This window comes from Chroicocephalus ridibundus, chromosome 1 (genome assembly GCF_963924245.1).
Source record: "Chroicocephalus ridibundus chromosome 1, bChrRid1.1, whole genome shotgun sequence".
Taxonomy (NCBI): Eukaryota; Metazoa; Chordata; class Aves; order Charadriiformes; family Laridae; genus Chroicocephalus; species Chroicocephalus ridibundus.
Window position 1 is genome coordinate 207289001 of NC_086284.1, and position 23293 is coordinate 207312293.

At 40.1% G+C, this 23293-nt stretch overlaps 1 protein-coding gene and 1 long non-coding RNA gene across 13 annotated transcripts in view; one reads left to right on the forward strand and one right to left on the reverse strand.

Moving 5' to 3' along the window:
• The window catches only part of MAGI2 (membrane associated guanylate kinase, WW and PDZ domain containing 2), a 755492-nt gene that overhangs the window by 56443 nt on the left and 675756 nt on the right, over positions 1-23293 (reverse strand). For 6 of the 10 annotated variants that reach the window (XM_063323526.1, XM_063323523.1, XM_063323521.1 and 3 more), the window contains 4 exons: positions 15782-15873; positions 9833-10025; positions 8738-8824; positions 6498-6746 (listed from right to left, as the gene is read on the reverse strand). In XM_063323526.1, coding sequence (XP_063179596.1) covers positions 6498-6746; positions 8738-8824; positions 9833-10025; positions 15782-15873 — 621 coding nt within the window. Of the gene's footprint in view, positions 1-6497; positions 6747-8737; positions 8825-9832; positions 10026-15781; positions 15874-21333; positions 21376-23293 lie in introns of all 10 variants that reach the window. The other 4 variants (XM_063323524.1, XM_063323529.1, XM_063323530.1 and 1 more) reach the window with 3 other exon arrangements.
• LOC134510344 (uncharacterized) lies at positions 8817-21920 on the forward strand. Of its 3 annotated transcripts, none has more exons than XR_010069571.1 (5): positions 8817-8917; positions 10141-10223; positions 11476-11647; positions 11738-11818; positions 21532-21920. It is a non-coding gene; the product is annotated as an uncharacterized LOC134510344 (long non-coding RNA). The 3 variants fall into 3 exon arrangements; XR_010069570.1 differs by lacking the exon at positions 21532-21920 and adding an exon at positions 18144-21318; XR_010069572.1 differs by lacking the exon at positions 21532-21920 and adding an exon at positions 12527-14044.

Below are 23293 nucleotides of genomic sequence, written 5' to 3' on the forward strand. Positions count from 1 at the left end.
CTCTGGCAGATATATTCTAGCAATCTTTTCTAATGTTAACAAATATAGATAGTAAACCACACAAATGAACATTCCTGAGCCAGCTGTCTTTTTCAATGTTATACATCTGATCACATGAATATTTATTATATCTTCAATTCTCAAAAGGTGCAAGAGTTTTCATTCAACCAGCAGGCTCCAGCATATCAGATTTTAATTGGGAGAATATATTAAATGTAAACATCTGTAATTTCATTGCTACTGAATAATCTAAAATTTGGGAAGCTTGAGTATGGTGGACTTTCTATCAGGGCTAATATTAGAATTAAGATAAAATATTCTCCTGAAACTGATGGGCTATTTTATATGACACTCATTTGGAAAATAGAAATCTGTGCCATACTGTAGAGTTGCAGATGACAATAATCCCTTTTGTTTATAAGGTTAATGAACCAATGAATTGAAACATTCCATGTGTGCTGATACGGGGCGTATTTACTTGCATAGCGCAGGCATAAGAAGCTAGGTGGGAAGAAAGCTGGAGAACTAAGAAAAAATTAATGGAACTTAGGTACTTTAATTCAGGCTTCTCATGAAAGCAAAACGGGCCCTGTGGAACCATTAAAAAAACCTTGATTCCCTTCCCAGGTTTGTGCTAGGAAAACTCACAGGATTTGTTCCTTGAAAACACAAGAGCGGTATCACCGGGTCCAAATGACCTATTAAGGAACACGCTGGAGGACAGTAGTTGTCTAGAGAGGGGAGTGATGTGTTTAAGACTCTCCATGCTTTATTCTCCAGAAAATATCAAATAGCCTATTGAGTATTTCATGCCTGCAAACTGCAGCAACGTATTTTCTGCGATTAAAATTCTCTTTCACTTATTAAGGTTATTTCTCTATTATAAATTGCACATATTGATTTGAAAAACTAAATAATCTAACAATTTCTTTTAGCTCCAAATTATGCTACCAGTTGGACAGGCTTAGAAAGTGTGGTTTTGCAGCTGAAGAGGCAGAAGAATGATTCAAACCTGAATATCAAAGCCAAGCAGAAATGAGAAACCAGATTCTTTGCCCACAAGTTACAAGTATCTTCCACAGGGATCTCACGTTGCAGGTGGGTTTTCACTGCTCCGTTCCAAAGATCTCCAAGGTGGGGTACACAGACATCCTAATTTCCAAAGCTCTGCTTTCTTTAGAATTTGCAGATTGGTCACAGCAAAATGTGTCCTCAGGCACCATCTTCCCCAGGAAGAAGCACGGGTAAAATTGCAGCACAAATAACTGTCTTGGATCACACAGTTATCATTGATCAATAAGCTGGTTTTTATCTCTAAACTGCAAGGAGTTCAAAGAAACTCTGGGGCTGAATGGGACTTATTTCAGAAAGCTGTTTTCTGCAGTCAGCAGAGGCTTATCTTGGATTTATGGTTTTTAGTTAAGACTGCATGTTTTGAGAAATGAGAGAAACTTCTTCCATTAGACTCTGTTTTATCATGTGTTTAAAATCCAGCAGTCATTGGCATATGCAGCATAGGGGCAAATTAAATCTACAAATCCGCTTTTGCTAAACAGGAGGAAGAGCACAACAAGTATGCACAGTCTTCTGCCTTTAATTTTTTAAAAATTGCTGATTGATTATGGCTCTATTTTCAGTGTGTTTATGCTTTATAACTGTGCTAATTGACAGTACCTGCTACAGTAAAATTCATGGAAATGTGGCCAGTTTTCCAGTTTCATTGGAAGTTGCCAGTTAACACGATCTGTTTACAACACATGGTTTCTTTTGACAGAAATGAGGGTATTAAGAGATTTACAGGAAATCACAAGTTCTCCTCCTAGAGGAAGCCGCATCCTGAACACATGAAGTAAAAGCAGCAGGAAGATATGAAGTAGGCAGGGACAAATGTACTCCATAAACTTCTGAGACAAATTCACCCAGAAATCTCCTTTTGAGCATTTCCAGCTGGCTGCAAGTGCTTTGCCATGAGATGCAGATAGTGAACGTATCTTGATACCCTAAAAAGCTCCACAGGAATGTAGTTTTACCACAGAGGACACACGCTATTGAGTATTATCCTACATGTAATGAAAGGGGTAGGTTAATTGATTCAGTTTCAGTGTTTTGTGACACTCAGCACTGCCCTGTGAGGCAATGTCACCCCAGGCACAGCTGGGCCTCCATAGCCTCACACGTTGCTGCAGGACGCTGGGGACTCGGAGGGGACAGCCCCAGGAGGAGCCCTTCCTCGCAGAACCACACGCGCCCCAGGTATTTTTATTGGGGGAAGCATGAAGACCCGGGAAGGTCTCCACAGAGCCACAAGGTTAAAGCAGTCCAGATCCACCCCAAACTAAAGGTGAAAAACTAGAGTTTGTAGCTTCCAAGAGTTCTGCTGGGAATGTGACACTGAGTCCTCTAAAGAAATACCACTGGAGATGATCAAATTTTGATAACCTATGTGCAGCTTTCATAGCGAAAAGAAAGCGCAGAGTAAGGTCAAATTTAGGTGGCCTGTCTGGAGAAGGGATGAGAGACAAAGCACCTTTTAATATTGGGATGAGGTCTGGGGCAGCGAAGTTGATCCTTTCATTAGGAACAAGTCAGGAGCCTGGCCAGGTAAATTATCTTTTTGTATTCTCTTAGCACTCTAAGATCCTCTGGGTTCTGCACTAGCCCAAAAGACCTGCTCCTGGATCTACCACTCAAACACATTTCTTTATTTATCCACTTTATCGTCTTTTACTGATATAATTTTGAAGCGTGTCCATGCCCCTGCTTTGTCCTGTGAAATCTCTTCATTCATTCACTTGTCACTTGTTTGCCACTCGTGATCTGTCCCACATCAGAACTGTAGTTTGCTGCAAGATAATCCCCTGTGCGGGATTAGAGAACATCCCACGCAATGCGTTGACAAAGGGCAGACAAAATTCCTACCATTGCAGAACACAGGAAAAGAAATGTACCACAAGAACTGGATGTTTAAGCAGGTACCAGTAAGTCAAAAATATATCCAGATCTAATGGCTGACTCCTAAATACTTAATAGTAATTTATTTAAATGACAGCTACTACAGTGCTGCTTATCACAAAACATTAAAAAAAAAAGTCTAATCCCTGATTATGGCCGTAGTTTGCCCTCACACTGCCTGTACCAAGGGTAAAAAAAAAATGCTCTTATTGTTTTGAAAATTTCTGCACGGCAAAGGCAGGTCTGTAAATCAACGGTGACGATGAACCCCTTGCAAATCAGGTCGAGAGAAAAGTTGACCAAGACCTTAAGCCTTGGAACAAGAACGACATCCTCAATTCTGGGAGCTCCCGAGCCTTTTGTGGCTCTTTCCCAGGTCAGAGGCAGCCTGGCAGGCAGCGCACACCCCATCAGAGGGTGGGACAGGGCTATGAGGCTCAGCTGGAGCACTGCTCCTCTGACTCAGGGGGTGGTCCTACAGCTTCACAGCCAGGGCTGGGTTTACCTCCCCTGGCAAACACCCAGAGGGTGAGCTTTCATGTTACCCCTTGAGCTTTGGGCCAACTGGAACGCAGGAAACCCATGAACCTGCAGCCCTGAGGCTGGCAGCAACTCTGTTTGAATGACTACCTCAATTTTAACAGTGCTTGAAGCACAAGCGCTCAGTGACACAAGGTTCACGCTCCTGTACTGAGCAAGAGCTGTTGTAACTTGTTGGATTGTAAAACATAGTTTATAAGAGTGATTTCAAGAACAAGGAAAATATTTTCAGTGCACGATTAATTGCCTTCTTGAGTAAAATGATGATACTTATGCTTCCAAGTCCTCAAGTCTTTTGCTCTTACAAGAAAGTAGAGAGGGGAATAGAGTTGTCAAAATAAACATTCTTAAATCAAAGCAACTCTTCCTCACTTTGCCCTGAGGATGCTCCCAGTGAGACCACTTCTTAGGCTATGCTGTTCCTAGCAGCGTCTGGCACTACAAGACATTCCCTTTTCTGACCTATTTTGCCCGTTTTGATACTTTTAGAGTTGCCTCGCAATTACAACATTAACATTTAACTGCGTATGTTTAGGGTATGTCTGCACAGCATCATTCTGTGCCACGTAGGGATGCACGAGCTGGCAACAAGCGCACTGGCTCCGAAACCAAAAACGCTGGAAATATAGTACAACATTTCACCAAATTAACCTACTACTGCTATGAGAAGTGAGCGAGTACCAGGGTGCTTGACATGGTGCCATGTAGATCCATATTCCGATATTTATGTAAGCTGTATTTTGGACCTCCCACATCCAGTTGATGCTTTCCTACTGTTAATACGCTTTCTACCCGTGATTGTGCATTTTAATCAAAGGATTCGAGGTTATTTCAAGCTGGAAGGGACCTCAGGAGGTCTTAGTGGCTGCTGCTGAAGTTTTTCTGTTCTGATTCTACCAAAGGGCTCAAAACTTGGATGCTGTATTCTAGACAGGTCCTAGTAAGTGCTGAGTAAAAGGGGGTAATAATTTCCCCTCAATCTACTGGCTATGCTCCTGTTGTTTTAGCCCAAATTACTTTGCCCAGATAAATATTAAGTAAAGAAAATTAATCTCCCTTAAACTGCAAATAACCAACGATTTTTAGCTTGTGTTTATTACTGATGACAGAGAATGTCATTTTCAGCTTATTTATTCTAGAAGATTTTTGGAACAGAATTCACAAAGAAAGGGTAGTTTCTTCTCTGTTCTGTCACTGTCTACAGCAAATGTAATTTTTTGGTTCATTGCTGTTCTTCTAAACTTAGGATTTGGGTGCTCTTTGGGATCACTGAAATTCAACGCAGTTGTTATTTGAATAAACTCGCTTGTCACTTCCTCAGCAGACTGTCATTTTCATTTACTATTGGAGGTGTTCAACTGAGGTTCAACAGTGGCTACCTCCGTAGTTGCTCAGGGAGAAAGAAAATAACCTCAAGAACGTGTTGGAGGGTAGGAGGCAAAGAAAGATCTTGAACCTGGCTCAGTTGTCTTCAGCAGGGTACTCCAGCCACAGAACTTTTGGTTGCTTGGGCATTTTCTCTTTCTCTTCCACTCTTCTTTCCCTCTCCATCTCCCCCAACCACAAACCCTATCTGTGAAATAATTTTCTTGAAAAATTCATGTCTGACTTAGCTGATTAATATGTATGTATCTCAATGTCCTCTATGGATTATTTTTTTTTCCTGTCTGATCTTCTGCAAAGAACTTCCAATTGACTATTATATTCAATAAAGTGAAAACTCAGAGTCCCAAGAGGCTAATTATCCATGGTTTTGTTACAATATTAATTCTGGCAATCACGGAATTTTAAAATTCAGCTGAGGTAATATGAAAAAGAACTCCTCTAATAACGGCATGATCATGAAATACCGCAAAGAAGTTCTCTGAGATCATGTGCTATTGTGAGGTATGGCTATCCCAGTACTCTCTTACTTGCTTTTCTGTTATGATTTAGAAGAGTGAAGTATGGCCCTAAAAGCTGAAATTGTTATTTTATTTCCTCAGGAAGCAGTTTTGGGCAGAAGAACAGTTCCTCCAAAATATATTTTGAACACAGGGAAAGGGCTGCATACAAATGTTCTCACTTGTGTTGTTTCTTTCAGCAGTGGTTGGCATTCACAATTTGAGATGGACTTGGTGGGAGATGTGGATATCTCTCAACATAAAGCCTTTTATGCTTCCTCCTTCCAAGGGGCTCAGCTCACAGCCGGTTAAATGCCGTTTGAAACACCCAAGGGCACCCCTGTGCCTGCAGTTGCCACTATCAAAGGGTCCGAGTCTCCTGTAGGTCCTATGTCACATGTGCCCAACCTGTCCCTAGAGGTACCTAGGACATCTCAAATGGCACCAGATGCCTATATTAAAGTAATAAAGTTGAGCCCCAGCAAACGTTAGGTTTCTGGACAGAAAGTGAACTACAACCATTAAAGGTAGGTCCTGCCACTATATTCACCATCTCCCCGCACTCAATCATAGCTTTTATACAATGTATAGTCCAGCTAATTAAAAAAATCAGCTTCCCTGGACCTCTGTGTAACTAGTTTTCCCATTTTGTAGCTGCTTCTGCAGTGCCTGAGCTGGACAGCTGCTGTCATGGGGTTTCCTGTGATCTCAGCTTTTATTTCAACTTCCTGAACTTCATCGCGATTAAAAAAAAAAAAAAGAAGAAAGGTATAATTCAATTGTGTGTGGACGAATAAGTTATTCACATAACGCCAGTGGTTACTTGCAGAGTGTCTCTTTGGGATGTAGGAACAAAGAAAACCTACTTTGTGGGTGAACCCTGTCTTATCCTGAAAGCAAAATGAGTCTGTAAAGCGCAGAACCTCGGAGGCCAGAATAACCTTTAGTTTTGTCCAAGACACAACACACAAATCATGCCCCTGGAAGCAACCTTGACAGTCCCTTCAGCTTTAATCTGTGCAGCGATTAATTAGCGGGTGTCAGGTTTTAATTAATTATTTTTATTTTTATTAGGGGTGAACTTGGAAAAGAAATCTGAGCTGAAAAATGCGATTTACTTACTTATCGTGGACCCAGATTCGGGCCTGTTGAGGGAACTGATGATAACAAAGCCAAAGCCTTCATTCTCCTTGCGGTGGATGACGACGTCGCTGGTTTGCAGGCTGTGAGAAGTGAAGCCCTCGGGGGGTGTAGCATTGCTACTAGAGACAGCGTGATTACTGTTAGCATAAGTAGTGTAGTCACTTCTTGGAGAACTGTGGTGCGTAGACACCGAGCCTGGGCTTCTGCCATTCTCTGGGCACGGTTCTCCTGCAACATAAATCACACCAGTATTACAGTCTGACTTGCTCAGTGGCTCTGCGACTTACACTACATTTGCTAATGCAACATGAATACAGTTGACTGTCTACAGCCCCGACTATGGCAAGTGTTAAACTAGGAGCTGTAATAGATGCAGAGAGACAGGAATCTACACAATTATGCAAAACATTCAAGGGCAATCAGATAAAGCAAGCATGAATGCTCACTGCTAAGCTATCTAAAAGAGAGGAAAGGAAAGTAAGAAACAGTGGTTATCTGGATTGCAAAAACGTTAGCAAGCGCTATTGCCTTATCTGTTGGTTGATCTGCCATCGAGAGGAAAATGTGACCGTCTAATCCAATATAAAATTATTTGTGCTTGGATTAAAAGAATTTAAGCAGACGTCTAACAGACTAATTAGGATTAGCTGTATAATGTTCTTCTAACACGTTGATTAGTATGCTCAAAAGATGCTCATGGAACAGAGCAGTTATACAATGAAAAATAATCACAAATAGTTTTTCTGTGGGTGTTGTGACAGAAGCAGTGCTCATTTAAAGGGTTTGAAGATGCTCTTGTATGGCGCGGTGGAAAGGGCAGAAGTGAAGACGGAGTCCATCCGCACTTCAGTATTGCTTTACAGTAACAAGAACAGGGAACATGTTAAATCTTGTGGGATTACACACTTTTTTAGTACAAGCATTTTGGCAATTGAAAACAGTAAAGTTATACTTCCAGATGGGAAAAAAGATTTATATTCCTTGTAGATCTAAGTTGTTTACACAAATCAGTATTTATTGACAGTTTTAATACAGAACTTCCAGATGAATGTAAGTAATATGTTTTCCGTTCAGAGCGATGAGAGTGGCAGAGTCATTCTACTGAACATGGGAAAAGCTTACACATACACACATACATCCTAGGAAGAGAGCTTGCAAATTAGACCTTCAGTGTGTATATATTAATAAAACAAACATCATCCAAGGACAAGATGTTGTTTTCTCAGTCAGGTGTGTCCTTTAGCAGTCCTTCTGCGACTACGAAATAAAGTGATTAGAGAAAATAAAGAGGAAGAAAAACAATAATTATTATATTCCTGCATTAGAATTGAAAATCTCTGAGAGTTATTGAACCAAATCTGCAACTAAATGCCATAGTCAGTGACAAGAGAGATCTCATTTTCTGGCTGTCATGTTTCAGAAAACTGAATACTGTTTATGTCCGTATGGCTGCAACAGAAAGGAAATTATCTTACTCTGCAGAATGACCAAGAGCTGGCTTGGCCATAAATGAATGCCATTAAGTATAGGAAAAGAAAGATAAAGGAGGAAAAGTTTAAATGGCCATTCTGTTGTCAGCTGTGCAATAGATACTCATCAGAAAAATTACATTTTACTTCTGCCTGTGAAAAAATGGCATTTTAACCTGCATTGTTCTGAATACCACATTTTCCTAATCAAATGGTCTTCCAGAGCTTCGAATGGTGATTTTCTGTTCCAGATACGGGTACGTATATGCACAAAGCAGTGACTCCACGTGAGGGCTATCAGGCAGGTGAGGAAAGCCCCGGATCCCTCTGTTGTATACATTCACACTAGTGAGAAATTCACATGAAATCATTTGGCCTGATGTGTTAGTACAGCGTTATTCAGTCATGCCCAACATCAGTCATTTTACATTTTTTCCACAAAGCTTATGTTGTAACACACCAAATTAAAATCCTGTTCAGCTCCTGAAATGCTTAAACATTAATGAGTTACACATTATACTCCCCGGTGTGGCACTCTCAAGGCCCAAGAATAACTCCAGGTGTTTTACCGGCTTGCTTCATTTTCCGTGCCAGGAGACCAGTGTCTAACAGACCCTTTTATTTAATATTTAACAAGCAGCAGCGAAGGCTGGCATCCGCTCCGTGCTAACCCTCTTGCTAATTTTGCCTGCAGCCTGTACAGCCGTCTGACCCGGGAAAGGTGCTAATCGCAAGCGCTCGGCGGATTACCTTGGTTATTGGCCATTTTCCTAGCGCTGGGGGAGCTGCGAGGGGGCGTCGCGCCGGGTGGAGGGGGACCTTTCTGGCTGGAGGACTCTGGAGTCAGTAACAGAAGAAAGTCAGTCCCGCGAGAGCGCGGCTGGCGGGGAGCTGCGGTGCCGCAGTGGGAGGGGGACTGCGAAGACGAAGGTGAGTGGGAGGGCGGCTTTTTGGCAGGGGAGCCAAGGGGAATGGCGCAGGCAAAGACAGCGGATCTAGGGCATGGGGAGGCAGGCGACAGGACAGGCTGGGGAACGGGGATTTTTTTTGCTCATTTCTGGTGCCTCAGTGAGGTGTAGTTCACCACAAATGGTTTAGAAGTTCTCAAATAAACTTCTTTCCTCAAGGGTTGCAATGGAACAGCAGCAAATTCTCCCGTTAAAGCCCTAATAGGTGCTGCCACACATTTTTCCAGGTTCCAGTGTTTTCCAATAATTGAGGCTGAGCTAGTCTAAAGGTTTAATTTGCTTCAAATTCTTCATATAGTTTTAGGTTTGTTTGCTGAATGTGTCTGCTTGAAGGGAGGATCGGGCCCTGTTCCTGGGAGCCGCTTGCCCCATACAGAAGGTTTGCAGCCAGCTTGCTTGCAGTTGGGGGGGAACATTCCAGGTGACATCAGTGAGACCAGAAATGGGCTTTTAACACATACAAGAGTGAAATGAGTTCCTGCCCTAAACAGTTAACAGTCTTTGAGCCTTTCTCTCATTGCTTATTGACACAGCCAGATTTAGCAGCTTTAACTTAGGTGAACATTTTGCCCCGAAAGTGTACAAGAGGAGACACCACAGACCAAGACAGCATGGAACAAATCCAGAGCACTCATGATCACCACACCGGGGTTGCCAATATTGTTTCCACTTCGGAAGGAAACAACACTCAGCTGTAGTGGGTTTTTTTCACAGAAACAAGGGACACATATTTACAATTATTCTTTCCTCAAAATGACACAAACATCAATTTGATTTTAATTTTATCTATTTTTTTTTTTTTTTTAAAAACAGCACCTTTTTATGCTGCCAGCATTGAGATCTGTTTTTCCTCTCACCTCCCTCAGCCTTCACTCACCCGTGGGTAGCACCTTTCTCCTCACAGTAAGATTCACTTGCCCGTTTCGGGCAGCGTTATGCATAAGATCAATCACATATCGGTGGGTTTTGCCGGCCACTGGAATCCCATCTACATACACCAGCTCATCACCAGGATGGAGGCGACCATCTCGGTCTGCTGAGCCCATGGCAATTACTGCTCCGATGAGAATCTAGGCAGCAAAGAAACACAATCCCATCATATATACACTGAGCCTCCAATTTAGCACCATGAATGTTGCAGAGATTTTCCTTTTCTTTCGAAATTAAGCTAGTGATTCCATGCAGGTGGCGATATCCGTGTGTATCTGGAAGCTGTGTTCCTCCTCTGTGGGTAGGACTGAAGAGACCTCCTTGCCTTTGGTAAGAAGGTAAGATCTTTCCTACCTGCGTAGGAGTGATACACCTGAGAATCTTGATCTAAGGATGATCTACCTGATATCTTCAAATCAAGACAATTTGTCTGTAAGGAGTGTTGGGTTTATATAGGCTACATTATGCAGAAGGTCTAAACAGAGTGATTCCACATAAGGCCCCCTTTGAGTTAAAATTAGTCTGCATATTTCTTATCGGAGGTTCCTCACTGCTGTGTGATTTAAGCACCTGCGGTAATACACTTGAGGTCAGTGGTGGAAGTGACCCCACTACACAGTTTGCTTGGGTACCCTTTAGGGGAAAAGAAGTGCTATATCAGATGCTGTTACTCATAATGAATAATTGCTCAGGTAGCGGTTGATTAACAAAATGAAAAAAGAGGAAGAACGTCAGCTTACTCTGGGCAGATGTTGTTTTCCCAAATCGACATTTAAATGTAATTTGTATGGGACATATAAACTAGTAAAAAATCTGTTCAAAACCTTTTAATGACTTTCTCCACTTTCTATGCACATAAATTCACATAATTTATTAGAAGAAGACATATATATTTTCCCTGTGGAATAACTGGTAGAACAGTTGAGATTGATTCAAACAAAACCCGCTTTCTTTGAAAGCACATTAAAGCATTCACAGAGCGTGTTCCAAATTTTCCTTTCTCTTGTTCAGTGTGAAAGTGAGCACAGAATGATGGATGTGACATGCCGTGTGACAATCCGCTTTAAATAATGAAAGATAAAAGCTATCAAGCATTGCTTTTCATGATGAACTGCAAAGGCTAGATGTGGTAGTCACGCAGGTGATCTTGTGGGGTTTCTTTTGTGGTCTCAGCTGCAGAGTTGCAAGTATCCCAGCAGAGTGTTTAAATGAAACCCCATGTGGAGCTTGGGATTTTTCCCTAGTTTCTACCCTCCCTTTGGCTCGCTTTTCCTTTCAAAACTTAGCACAGAGAGAACACGATGTGGCATTTTCCTGCTTCCTGGTGTTCCTGGGATCCTGTTAAGCAGTGCCAAGCTATGTTGCCAGAGAGTCTTTCAGGTTCTCCATTCTGTTCCTCAGACAGTGAAAGAATACACCTCAAAGCCTTGGAAAATACTTTGTGCAAAATCTAACTATGAAATATGTATTTATGCTCTTTTACTGGACAGGAAAAAAGTTGTCCAAAGCTACATTTAGCTAGATCTCCACAAAGTATTCTCAAAACTGTTACATTTGGGCATCTCATATGAGTAAAAATTTTTTTCCTAGTTATCTTGGGAAGAGATGGGTCATAACCCTCTGCGGCTTGGAAGACTGTAGGAACCGTCTTGCTCCTTTGGTTTGATTGAGCATTTCAGTTTCTTTATAATTGGCTGCCAAAGTATTGAAGAATTTGTGCATCTTTAACCTTTGGAGAAACACAAATGCAGCTCACAGCGTGGTAGGTCATCAGTATCTACAGCAAAGTGCAAAAACTCTTTCTAGTTTTGACTAATTAAGTAATTATTGCTGATATTTCACATGTCTACAGTGGAATCTGATTGTGTTACTCATCTCGGTGGTGGAACTGACTCCTAACAAAAGCAGCAGAGTCCTACTTTAAACACCTCAGGTAGGTGACTTTTTCAAGATGATGGCCACCATATCTGTTATTGGGTATATTTAATAGCAAGAATTACTTAATTTTCCTTCTTTTTCTTTTTCTGTGTCTGAACTTGTTTCTTATCCACTATCTGCTCTCATTTCATGGCTGAGTAGTTTCCATAATAGTTATAAATTCTACAAGCAAAACACAAATTGGAAAAATACTTATCAGGGTTATATTATCCCTGTAATGCAGTTTCATACTGGCATGAGATTGCTTTGAATATGTGAGGAAAAGGATGATGACATGTAGGGAATAAAAAGCGTGTTGTAGAGAAAAGGGAAAGTTTCACCATTGTTTGAGATTAAACATGAGAATGCTGGGATTAGGAAGATTGTGACACCGTAATCTGAAACTGAAGCCTGGGTCTACTAACTCACACATGTTAATCTGTTTTGATACTGAATTTCTTTGTGGTAATTTCTTTCTTGGTAATTATTTGGCTTTGTGTTTCGGTTTCTCTGAATCTAACACAGTGGCTTCACAGGCATATAATAAAATGTAAGTAATACACATAAAAGGTGTGATTCATCTCACCTAATTTTAAGTGTCTGTGGTGTCTAAATCCAAGATAATCATTTTAACTCTGTCTAATCACTGCTAAAAATAGGAGCTCCTAAGTCATGGTCTGTTTTATCCTAACGTTTTGCTCTATGGACATCTGTTATGTCTTAGAAATGTCTGCTTCTTGGCACTGATCATAAAAGGAATATAGACATACATCTTGCAAGCATTTTTAAGAAGAATACCAGCCAATCTGTGATGAAAAGGTGAAACTCTTAGTGCAATTATGTATATGTTCCTGTGATTTTGAGTCTGAGCTGCACAAACGTATTCAAAATACTTCTCCGCTTTGGGACAGCTGTTTGCAACTTCATTTAAGTTCCAATTTACGTCTATTTGCAACCTTTCAATGATATTATTATTCACCGTAGTAGAGTCAGATTATCTCTAACTCCTCAAGTTAGACAGATACTTGTGGTGGCATGATTTCATGAGATTTGAGAGGTGATCGGAACTGGCACAATCCACAGTCTTGATATGTGAAATTTCTCAATACATTTAAGTCTTTCCTTTGGAAAGCATCTTTATGCTTACAAATATGGAAAGTGGAGTAGTTCAGCAGCACTTTCTCCTTCTAAGGTGCCAGGTAGCTGATACAACTAGAAGGAAACTAAGCTACAGTCCCTCTGTAATGCCAGTCTTATCCTTCTAAAAAAACTTTGTGTGGATTCTGCTTCTTTGAAAAACTTATTGCCTTATGCTGAGGAATCCATATTCCTTTTTAGAAACCAAACCACAAAGACAAAAGGCAATGAAAGCTTCCTTTTGTTCTGTGTTACCTGACTGCACAGCGGGAGAGCTGAAACAAACATTTCAAAGCCTCTCAGTTCTTGTTTCATAGGAAATGCAGGGGTTTGGAGGACAGGCAGAAACTGCCTCCCCTTTTCTGGAGGTGAAAGCAATGGGAGGCTGCAGGTGGGCTGTCCGTGGGGGAGCAGGGAAGCAGTGGAGGAGGGAAAACAGAGTTAAGAAGTCTTGTATTCTGAATTCAAAATAGATGGAAGCTAAAAAAAGTGGAGTACATCTGTCGTCTTTATTAGCAAGGAATTTGAGCAGCGAAAACAAGTAGGTGGGCAACAAAGAGGGAGTGAGAATTGACAAATTCAGCACTGCAACACCTAGCTCTAAGGAGGTGCCTTTTTGCCTTGTAGGGTCCTCAACCTCAAGCCAGGATCTCATTCATTCCTGAGGACTTTGAGATGTGGTTTGTGGGGGGACATGAAGCCTGTTAGATTGATACATTTGGGGAAAAAATGCTTTTGCATTTGCAAGCCCTGAAATAGAGATAGCAACCTTAAGGCTAAGTGCAGGCTGAGAGCAATTGGTCAGCAGGACAGTAAAGTGTCTTAGAAGGTGGTTCACAGAAGGCAGCATTTTTTGGTCCCGCACTCCAAAAATAGCAAGGTGCTTATCTGCGTGCTCCGTATCCAGCTACGACTCTGTGACTTTGGACAGTAAAGCCAGGTCAGTTCATTGCTGAAAAGAAACTAGAAAGAGCTGCTCCCTCTGTAACAGTTCAGTGGACAATGCATGAAGCTGGGAGGCAAAGGACTCATCTCCAAATTCCCACTCTACGGGACTGTTGAGCAGAGACATAAATTCAGGTGTACCTCAACAATGGCATGTATTCTTAACCATCAGAATATTAGATATTATAAAACAGTTTTCTTACAGTCCTTTAGGTTGTAAATAATTGCATTTTATACAAATAATCATATTTTAGATGAGGTATTTGAGCTGCACTTTTCTCCATGAGAATGGCGTAAACCTCCAGACTGCAGAGCCAGTCAGACACTTAGTCAGTCTGTGACTACTTAATTATCCATTTGTAATGAAAAAGGCACTAAAGGAGACACCAAGACAGACTTTCCCAGAATGCTGAGCAGCCTTGTAGCCAGGGACGCTTTCCTGGGAGGTGGGAAATGCCACTAGACACTACTGTCCAAAGAAGGTAGAGGGAGGTTTCTAAATCTTCCACTAGTGCCAATTCTTTGCAGGATACAATGATAAAATGGGACATTTCCTCTAGCTCCTAACAGATTTCCTTTTTGGCTTCACCCAGTAGGCGAGCTTTGAGAACCCATACTGGCTGGGCCATCCAGAAAAAGACAGGAAAAATGCTTAGTTGGAGAATGTGCAGGTGATCGGTCAGTGGCTTCATTTAATGTGTGCTGAGACACGCTCCACGGAAGAAAGTTAGATGCCAGAGGGGCTTCAGGCATGCTGCAAATGTAGATGATGAAACAGTGTTGTTTTGGAGTCCTTCTGTACAGCTACACCTAATTCAGCTTTGAAAATCCATTCCAAAAGACTTATTTTAAAGTAGGGTCTCTGCATTTCAATCAGCACTCGAAGCGCCTTTTTTAGAATACACTGCATTTGTTTCTTTTTACAGGAGGCATCAGTAAACTATTAATATTTATCAAGACTTCGACATGTGTTGACAATTTTAAAATAGAGGAGCTTTGTTTCTCAGAGCGATGAGTTGGTTAATGTTAATGCTTGAATGACAACTATATTATTCTGTATGAATTTGAATATGGAATACATAAATCTATCAACTAATTATACATTTTCTCAGAAATGTGGTAACACAAGACTCAGACTATGCCTAAGGTTGTGATAATAAAATGTTATCATTGTCAACTTGGGATTAGTCCTCACTGACAAACTTCATCAAAGTTATTCTGCTCTGTCAAAATTATAGTATTTATATATTTCACTAATTTACCAAAATGTGTACACAGTTTTTTAAAGAATTGTGTCTGTGTTTTATTTTATATTTCATTTCACCTGCAATGGATCAATGTTGGTTTTGTTACCTGTTATTTGGTTATGGGGACGTCTCCCTTCTAATGGTATAAAGCTCCCATTTTTATGCCTGATGCATCACATGATGTCGTCGTCTAACCTGGAACATGGACTACTGCTCCCTGTTGGGGCTTTCTGTGGTTCTGGAAATAAACTGCTTTGTCAACAGCATCTTTTAACCCTATGCATAGATATAGTCTGTCTACATCGAACACAGTTCTGCATAGTCTTACATAATCTGATTTTTAAAATCTTCTGCTTAAACTCAGTTTTGGAAAGTCGGGATTAAAAGATGCCAGGTCACACTCTGCAGTAGAAGGCCGAGTGATGCACCATTTCTAACTTAATTCCTTCTGATTCTAACTTAATTTACTGTGACATTTTTTAGATGTGGACAACCAGAGTCCTGTCCTTTTCTATGGTTGAATAAAAAAGCCATTTTACTTACAGCCCTTAATGTGGTGTTCATTCGGGTTCAGCTATGCAGTAATATTTTTTTGACCTTTACACAGACTTTAGAGTTATAAAAAGGAAAGTCAGGAAGAAATAACTCACAGGCTGTCCAGGCTCATCTCCTCCCAGGATCCTGAAGCCAAACCCAGACTCCATTCTCCGAAGGTGAACATCCAGCTCCTTGTAATCGGGACCTGGTTTAAAGGGAAATCCCACTGAGCAAAGCATTTTGGCTTTGTCTTGAGAATTTGCACCATCTTCCCTCCCACCTTGTGTTCATTGCACATGACTAATGGCATCCTGGTTAGAGCTGGTGGAACAAATGGGACACAATGTGTTGTACACAGACAAGGAGGAGACTTGAAAATGTAGGTATCTTGGAGGATGATTATGTTCCGTAGAATACACTAAACCAAGCTAGAACACATTCACAGGAGAACAGTACTGGAAAAGTCTGTCCAAAATAGAGGTTATAAAGGTGCCTTCTTCCTACAAGTGACTGCATAATATACTGCTGCTCATCCACCTCTGGCATTTAATTTGTGTTTTCCTTGCAGTTCATTAAAACCTGAAGAGAATAAACTGAAATGGGAGATAAAGATACATAGAAAAATTATCAGTCGAACTTACAAAAGATGAATAATTGTTACAGGCTGTTTTAGTTCCACATACAGATATAAAGCGGTATGTCTTTTTAAGTAATGTAGCTTTTAAGTACTCCACTTTCAGGTAATATCCTCAATAAAGAGTTTTGACGAAAGCTATCATTATAAGCCTCTGAGTCTTAGGGTTTAAATTGAAAGCTAACATCATTAACTTGAACTCCCTAATGCTACTCAATTAAAGTCTCAACAGCTTTATGAATCATTAAAATTGTGCTTCCATATGCCTGTGTAACTTGCCTGTAAACATATATTCTGCCCTGGAATATATCAGTTCAGGAAAAGTAGTGTTTTTTAAAAGTCGGTTTCTTATGAAAGTCTCTTCAGCTTCATTTGAAAGAGCCCATTGTTTTGGGTCTTGATGCCCTCAAAATACAAAGAGAAAATTTGAATAAGATTACAAATAAAGTGAAACCCTAAGCAGTTAGAGGACTAAGAAGTTGTCTATTTTGACTATCGCTTTGTCTGCATGTTCAGAGATGCTTTAGGCTCATCATCTAAAGCAGGACAGTGATTAACAAGCATGGTCTTTCGTACAAATTACACTCTGCTCTGTAAGTTGTGACAGCTTTTGGCCAGTGTCAGCCTGTTGCCAACCCCAAAAGACAAAAAGGGATGATTAGGTTTATTTCAGCAAACTGTTCATAGTGTCCCCAGTTGTGCCTTGTTTTCTCAGGGGGGGAGGGGAGGGACTATAGATGGCTGAAATGTGGTACTTCAGAGACTCTCATTTACAGATCCCCCCCTGCCCAGAGCCATCAGAGGACTCCTCACGAACTGCAGAGTTGTGCAAATCCCAGCTTTAGCCTGGGATTAAAGCCGATTCAGTTTTAGTCAGGTCTCACAAAGACAGAGACACAGAACTACGTGCTGTGGCCCTACGCTGTGACTGTGCAATAAAAATCCTCTCTAGGCAGCGGCATAGTGCATTGTTTCAGCAATGCGTATTGGTATGAGTGAGACTGAACCACAAATATTTCAGTTGGTAAAATAAAAGTATTACCTTTTCCTATCAGCTTCCTTCTCACGTATTTAGAAGACAAACCCAAACAGATCTTAACAGCTTATTATCCTGATTTTTTCAATTTATTTCATAAGTGTCTCAATAGTGAATAAAAGAACAAATGAAGATCGTGCACGTACAGTATGTTAACTTAATGCAAAGGTTTTTCCAGAGTTGAGAGAGGCAAAAGAATTTTAAGATGAAAGTGAAAGTGATGCCTTGTCTTTACCTGGTTTGTTGTGCCCTAGTTTAACAAGGATGGGGCTCAGTACTAGGGAGAGGGCTTTGTAGATAGACACAGTAGGATCACTGATGACAGCCCAGGTCTAACACCCAAAGGCACTGTTTCCGGCAGTCTGTCACAAGCACTGCCTTTATTTGCGCACACATGAATGAATATGCACAGCTGGGAACACATTAAGAAAGTATAAGAATGTCAGGTTGTGAAGAATAGATGCTCTGGCACACTGAGATGAAAATGTCCCTCACATACGTTGACAAAGACGATCCACACCAGTGTTGGCACCATACTCCAAAATAAGAGGCACTTTTTTTTTTTTAAAAGAGGCTTGTTTTCTACCCATTCAGAATGGAATGGGTGAGCCAGGTTGACCATGAGGTTCTATGAGGTCGAACACAGTTTGGAAGCCTTTAGATCAACTGACTATGCCATCACGATTGCTCAGGAGAGTCTTCCTTCCCAAAGAGCTGGAAGTCTATAGAGCCCATTCTCTGCCAACTCTTACCAGGTCACCAAAAACTGCTTTTAAAAAATATAATTCTTTTCTGTCCCACCAAGCAAACAAAACATGGAAATGGAAAGAGTTCCTGGGTCATCTAGTCCAGCTCCCTCATATTGCAAGCCTCGGCAAGCAAACAGCACACAGACCTTACCAGAAAAGAAGACACTGGGTGCCAAAGACTGTTTGTGGCCTTTGTCACTAGGTCACCTCCTCATTCAGCATTTCACTGATGGATTGCATCCCATGAGTTTCCTTACTTTTTCACAGTAATACCATATTATCTCCAGTGACTGACTATTATACTGTAGAGTGTTTCCTCCACTGCTGTTGCTGGTTGTCTCAGCTTTCATGCTTGGAATGATACAACTCCATTGGTTGCACTGACCGGCTCTCCATTGGTCTGGAGACAACCACACCATAGACACCTGAAGTTGCATGTCTGAATGTGGACCTAATTTACACCTTTAGTTTTTGTTCTTAGGTCATTAATGAAAATATCACAGAGGACTTATTGCAAGGCTCTCCACTAATATTATCCCTCCAGTCCAGAAACTGTTCTTTTACTGTAATCTTCTATCCACTTTCTAACCATTCCGCTTTACATTTTGTGCTAAGCACTGTCTTCTTCAGGCTAACATGGAAGTGCTTCAATTATAACTGGCATTTTGTAAAATGCCTAGTTGAAGCCTAGATTGATTGAACACGCATCGTGCTTTGGTGCAAAAAATCAGTTACCAGGTTACTGACACAACCAACATTTCACAACCTCTTTTTGTATTAGGTCTCGGTTTATCTCCTTATTGGCAGTTAGTCTTTAATCAAAAATATGTTCTAAAGTCTTGCTGATGATGAAATCCTTTTTTTCCTGTTTCTTAAAGACAAGTAAGTGGTTCACTACTATGTGTTTTTACTGCAGGAGCTCATGTTTGGTAGATTTACTAAAAGCCCTTACAATTATTTTAGAACAAGCAGTTTCAATATTCCTGAATGTACATTGATCAAATACTCTTAACCATATAAGTGATTACATTTCATCTGATATTTCTTCAGTTCTTGCTTCTCTATGATTCTGGTACTTTTTTTTTCCTCACAAAACTAAAATTTTACCTTTTCTTGCTGGAGCAGATTTTCAGTTGATCATACAATGAAAATTACCTATACTTACAGAAAAATGACACTCCTATGCCTTGCAATATACTGCAAACTGTTGGCTAATATAACTTCATTATGGAAAAAATGCCTTTTTTTCCTCTTTGTAAGCTAGATTAGCACCTTGTGGTTCATGCCAAATAAGAAAAAAATGAATAGGTTTGCAGAGACAGGAGTCAAGCCAAGACTGAATTAGTATAGTCTTTTGCACAGTTTGCTTTTCCTTACAGTCAACTTAATATACCTGAATGTTCCATCTGCTACCAGTTGAGAGTTTCAGCTTAAAGTCACTATTTCTGATCGTATAATATGGGTATCCTGTGCAAGAATGACAATGTTTCATGTTCTCTCTTGCCTCTCTGCACATTTGTATTAGAAAAAGAACTTTAGATTTGCCTGCTAGTAACTTCACTGTCTTTTTTATAGTTATAGCCTTTTGTTTCTTCTTTTTGTGTAAAGGAAAGCTATCATACGTGATCATTTGGCCTAGAAGAGAAAAAAACCAAAACCCAATTCACTTTGCTAGGTTATAAAACCAGCTGGCTTCCCCATGAATTTGAGAATGGTATTGGACATGCTGTGGTCTGATCATTGCTGCCCAGTGAGGACGGTAAAGAGCATTGGGAAATTCTGCTTTCTGGTTCCTGGATGACAGGGAATTTGCTTCAAAGTTAAAGCTACCAGAATAGGTTGTTACTGAACAATAGTGAGATCTCATAGGTGAAGATGTGATTACCGACTTTCAGCTACATTTCTTAATTGTATTCGTTTGAACTTGTATGTGAATTGCACATTGATAACTGTACATGCATTTGTTTCTTAAAAGTATGTAGAGAAAATATATCCCTGAAGATAATTAATTCATTTTCTGCATTAGTCAAGTTGCACAAGTGCTATGTGATTTTTATCGTGATAAACCTGGTATTTGGGATGATGCTGTAAATGTTGAGATGGATTTTTTTTTTATTAAATCTCTTCTGTATTGCAATTAAAATGAGAATTAAGAGCTTTGTTGTAATAATTTTACCATCTTTCTGCGTGTACTCAAGTTTCCTGCTAAAAATAAATATTAATTTGGACTCCTTTGCTGAAGATGGTGAGGATTTTTGTTCCATCTAAACCATTACTGTGAATTGTGGTTAACACAAATCTACAATAACTTTTTATCTAAGTTTCAGATGCCCTTGAAAGACATGAAAAGCTTGAAAACGGTCATGGATCTGCCAATCTCCAACACAAGTACCTTTTTAAAAAACATACATATTTCCTCCTGATATTAATAGAGAGGAAAAGCTGGTAAATAAAGACTCCAGTATAAAAATCAGCAAAGTGGAAAAAAAAAAAAAGTATTAGTGTTTTAGCAGAGTTATGCAATGTATAAAGCTTACAGAGAAATGCAAAACCAGACCAATATCATATTTAATTAAGATCCCTGTCCAACCTGTGTAGGACTAGAAAAGACTTTAATGGGATAGTCAAAACAGCCTTTTTTGTATGGGATGCCTGTTCGAACTGCTCACGTAGCATGATCACATAGGGAAATCAAGTATTGATGGTTTTTAAACAATTTCATTGCCAGGTTACAAGGCCAATGTTGATTCAAACACCTGAAGAATTTTCTCTTTTTGAAAGTTTTTGCTTTTAGGTTTTTACAGAACAAGATATATGTATGGGAGCAAGGAATGGATGGGTCTGCATAATACATCAGTTCTGTTCTTTTGCAAATGAAGATAGAATTGATTTCAGTTTTACACAAAATATATCTTAAGCTTAGGTTTGGGCATGAGCTATAGAGATACATTTTTATGTTAAAGAGTAAACACTGATGTATGAAAGCACACGTAAAACATTGTAAAATGTATACAAAGACTGTCTGAGGAAAAAGAAATGCTTTTCCTTCCTCAAAATACAAATCTATTATAAAAAGGGTTCGAGTTAGCATTCTATAACCCCACAAAGCTCATACAAAACCAAAATGGTGACTGGGCAGTCATGACTGGCCATTATCTAGCGAAATGATTAAAGAAAGAAGAGTAACTAAAACATAAAATGAAGGACGATTAGTTTACAGAACAATGAAGGCTGAAGAATACTTGCCAGAGGAATCCACTCGAAAACCAGTCCTGGGCAGCACTTGTTCTGAATAGGAAAATGGGGAATTAAAGATGAAATACATTTCTCAAGTTATTTAAAGATGCAGCATCAATTTCTCTGTTGTGTTCTGAATTACTGAAGTGCAATTTCTACTTTTTATTGCATTTTTTTTTTCTCATCCCCTCCTTCCTGACTTCCTAGGTGGTACTTGTATGTATCCCTGCTAGATGTAGACCTCTCCGCCCATTTCTATGCCAAGTGAAACAGATGGTAAGATGGTAATGTTCCTTTAACATAACATAGGTTATGATGAAGATAGAATTGCTAATGTGTTTAAAATTTTGAAAGTTAGCAACAATATTTGTGCTTATTCAAGTACAGCCATAAAAGGGAAAGGTTAATGGTTGTGTTTAGATGACTTGACCACCACTTTTATTCAGCTCAACTGCAAAATGTCTTTTATCATCAAGAACAGCAAGATTTTGCTAGAAGGGTGCATGTTGCCAATAACAACAAATGGTTGTATGTGAAGGCAAAGGCAGGTAAACCCATTTAACCTACTTTTCATGCAGGTAGTTTCGAAGTATTTTCATATCGCTAGATGAAATGCAGGAAATAACTGATTTGTTTTCATATGCAGCTACTTTGCTGGCATTAGAGGAATCTGGAACAAGTCCATAGCTGAATACACTGTCACACTGCCTTTCCTGATTTTGAAATGTTCTCACTAAGAATTTCTGTTTTATTATCTCTGCAGCATCCAGAGTGACATCCCAAAAGAGAGGTAATTTCCACTGGTCTACCAACAACAAAAAGGTAAATAAAGCAGTAACGCATTCCTGTGACTCTCAACCAGACTATCATACCACGCGTCTTTCCTAGTACAAATGGGATAAGGTCTGTCACATCAGCATCTGTAGGACAATGATGCAACATATGAATATATATTATATTCCTGAGATAGAAGGAAGACAGGAGGACAGCAATTTTGGATAAGCCTTCTGGAAGTATGTGGATGTGGTGATAGAAATGAGAAGACAGTATTTCTTCTGTGGCCAGCTCCTTACCAGTTTGGAAGAGTTTGGACTAAAGCTACCTGCCTTCTGGTGGACTGCTCCCTAAAGGCAGCATGGACTGTAATGGTAGCAGCTGAGCAATTCATAGTTTGCTTGAGTCGATGCTGCTCTAGGGCAAAGCCATTTTCCCAAAAATGAAGACGGAGACCACTCAATGTCTTACGACTCTTTTGGTAAGAGTATTTACATAACAGCCATGACCTGCTCAAATTCAGATGAATTGTTTATCTATCTTACCTGCTACCCTGCTTACCTAAAATACAGTCTAGAGATTCCACTGGATGGGAAGATCCCTTTGGATCTGGTGTTCCTGTTGTATTTGTGTTCACCTGCTGTCTTAGGAGTTGCGTCATGTGGACTGTGGTGTTTTAGTTTATAGGTGCTCCATGTCTTTACTTTGGTGGCTAAAGGAGGTGATTCCTTCATGCACTTCAGATTTTGTAAAGTGATTTGGGATCCTTCGAGATGAGAGGTGCTATCTAAATGTAAATTATTCCACCAGCACAACTCTTGAAAACCAAAACCTTTGAAACTGATGCTGCTCCACTGCAAACTTGGAGAAATGATTTTAATATTCACATCCTTTCAAGATTTTAATGGAATTCTTAAAAGAGACAGAACGATTTTAATGTACAGAGAGCAATTTCATCTTGATAGTCTCAATAAGCTTTTAGATTTGAAAGGACGTAAGCCTTTTCTCTTGGTCATCCAGCTAGAATTACTCCTTGTATCTGCTGTAAGACTGGTTCATTCTGTGTTCCCATTTCTGCTTGCAGTCACCCTAATATCCCCCAGAATTGGCCTCAAGCAGCACAGTGAAAGAAGCACAACCGTGCCCAAACTGTGACAAACTAGAGAACAACTTGCTATGTTAAGATAGCTGTATA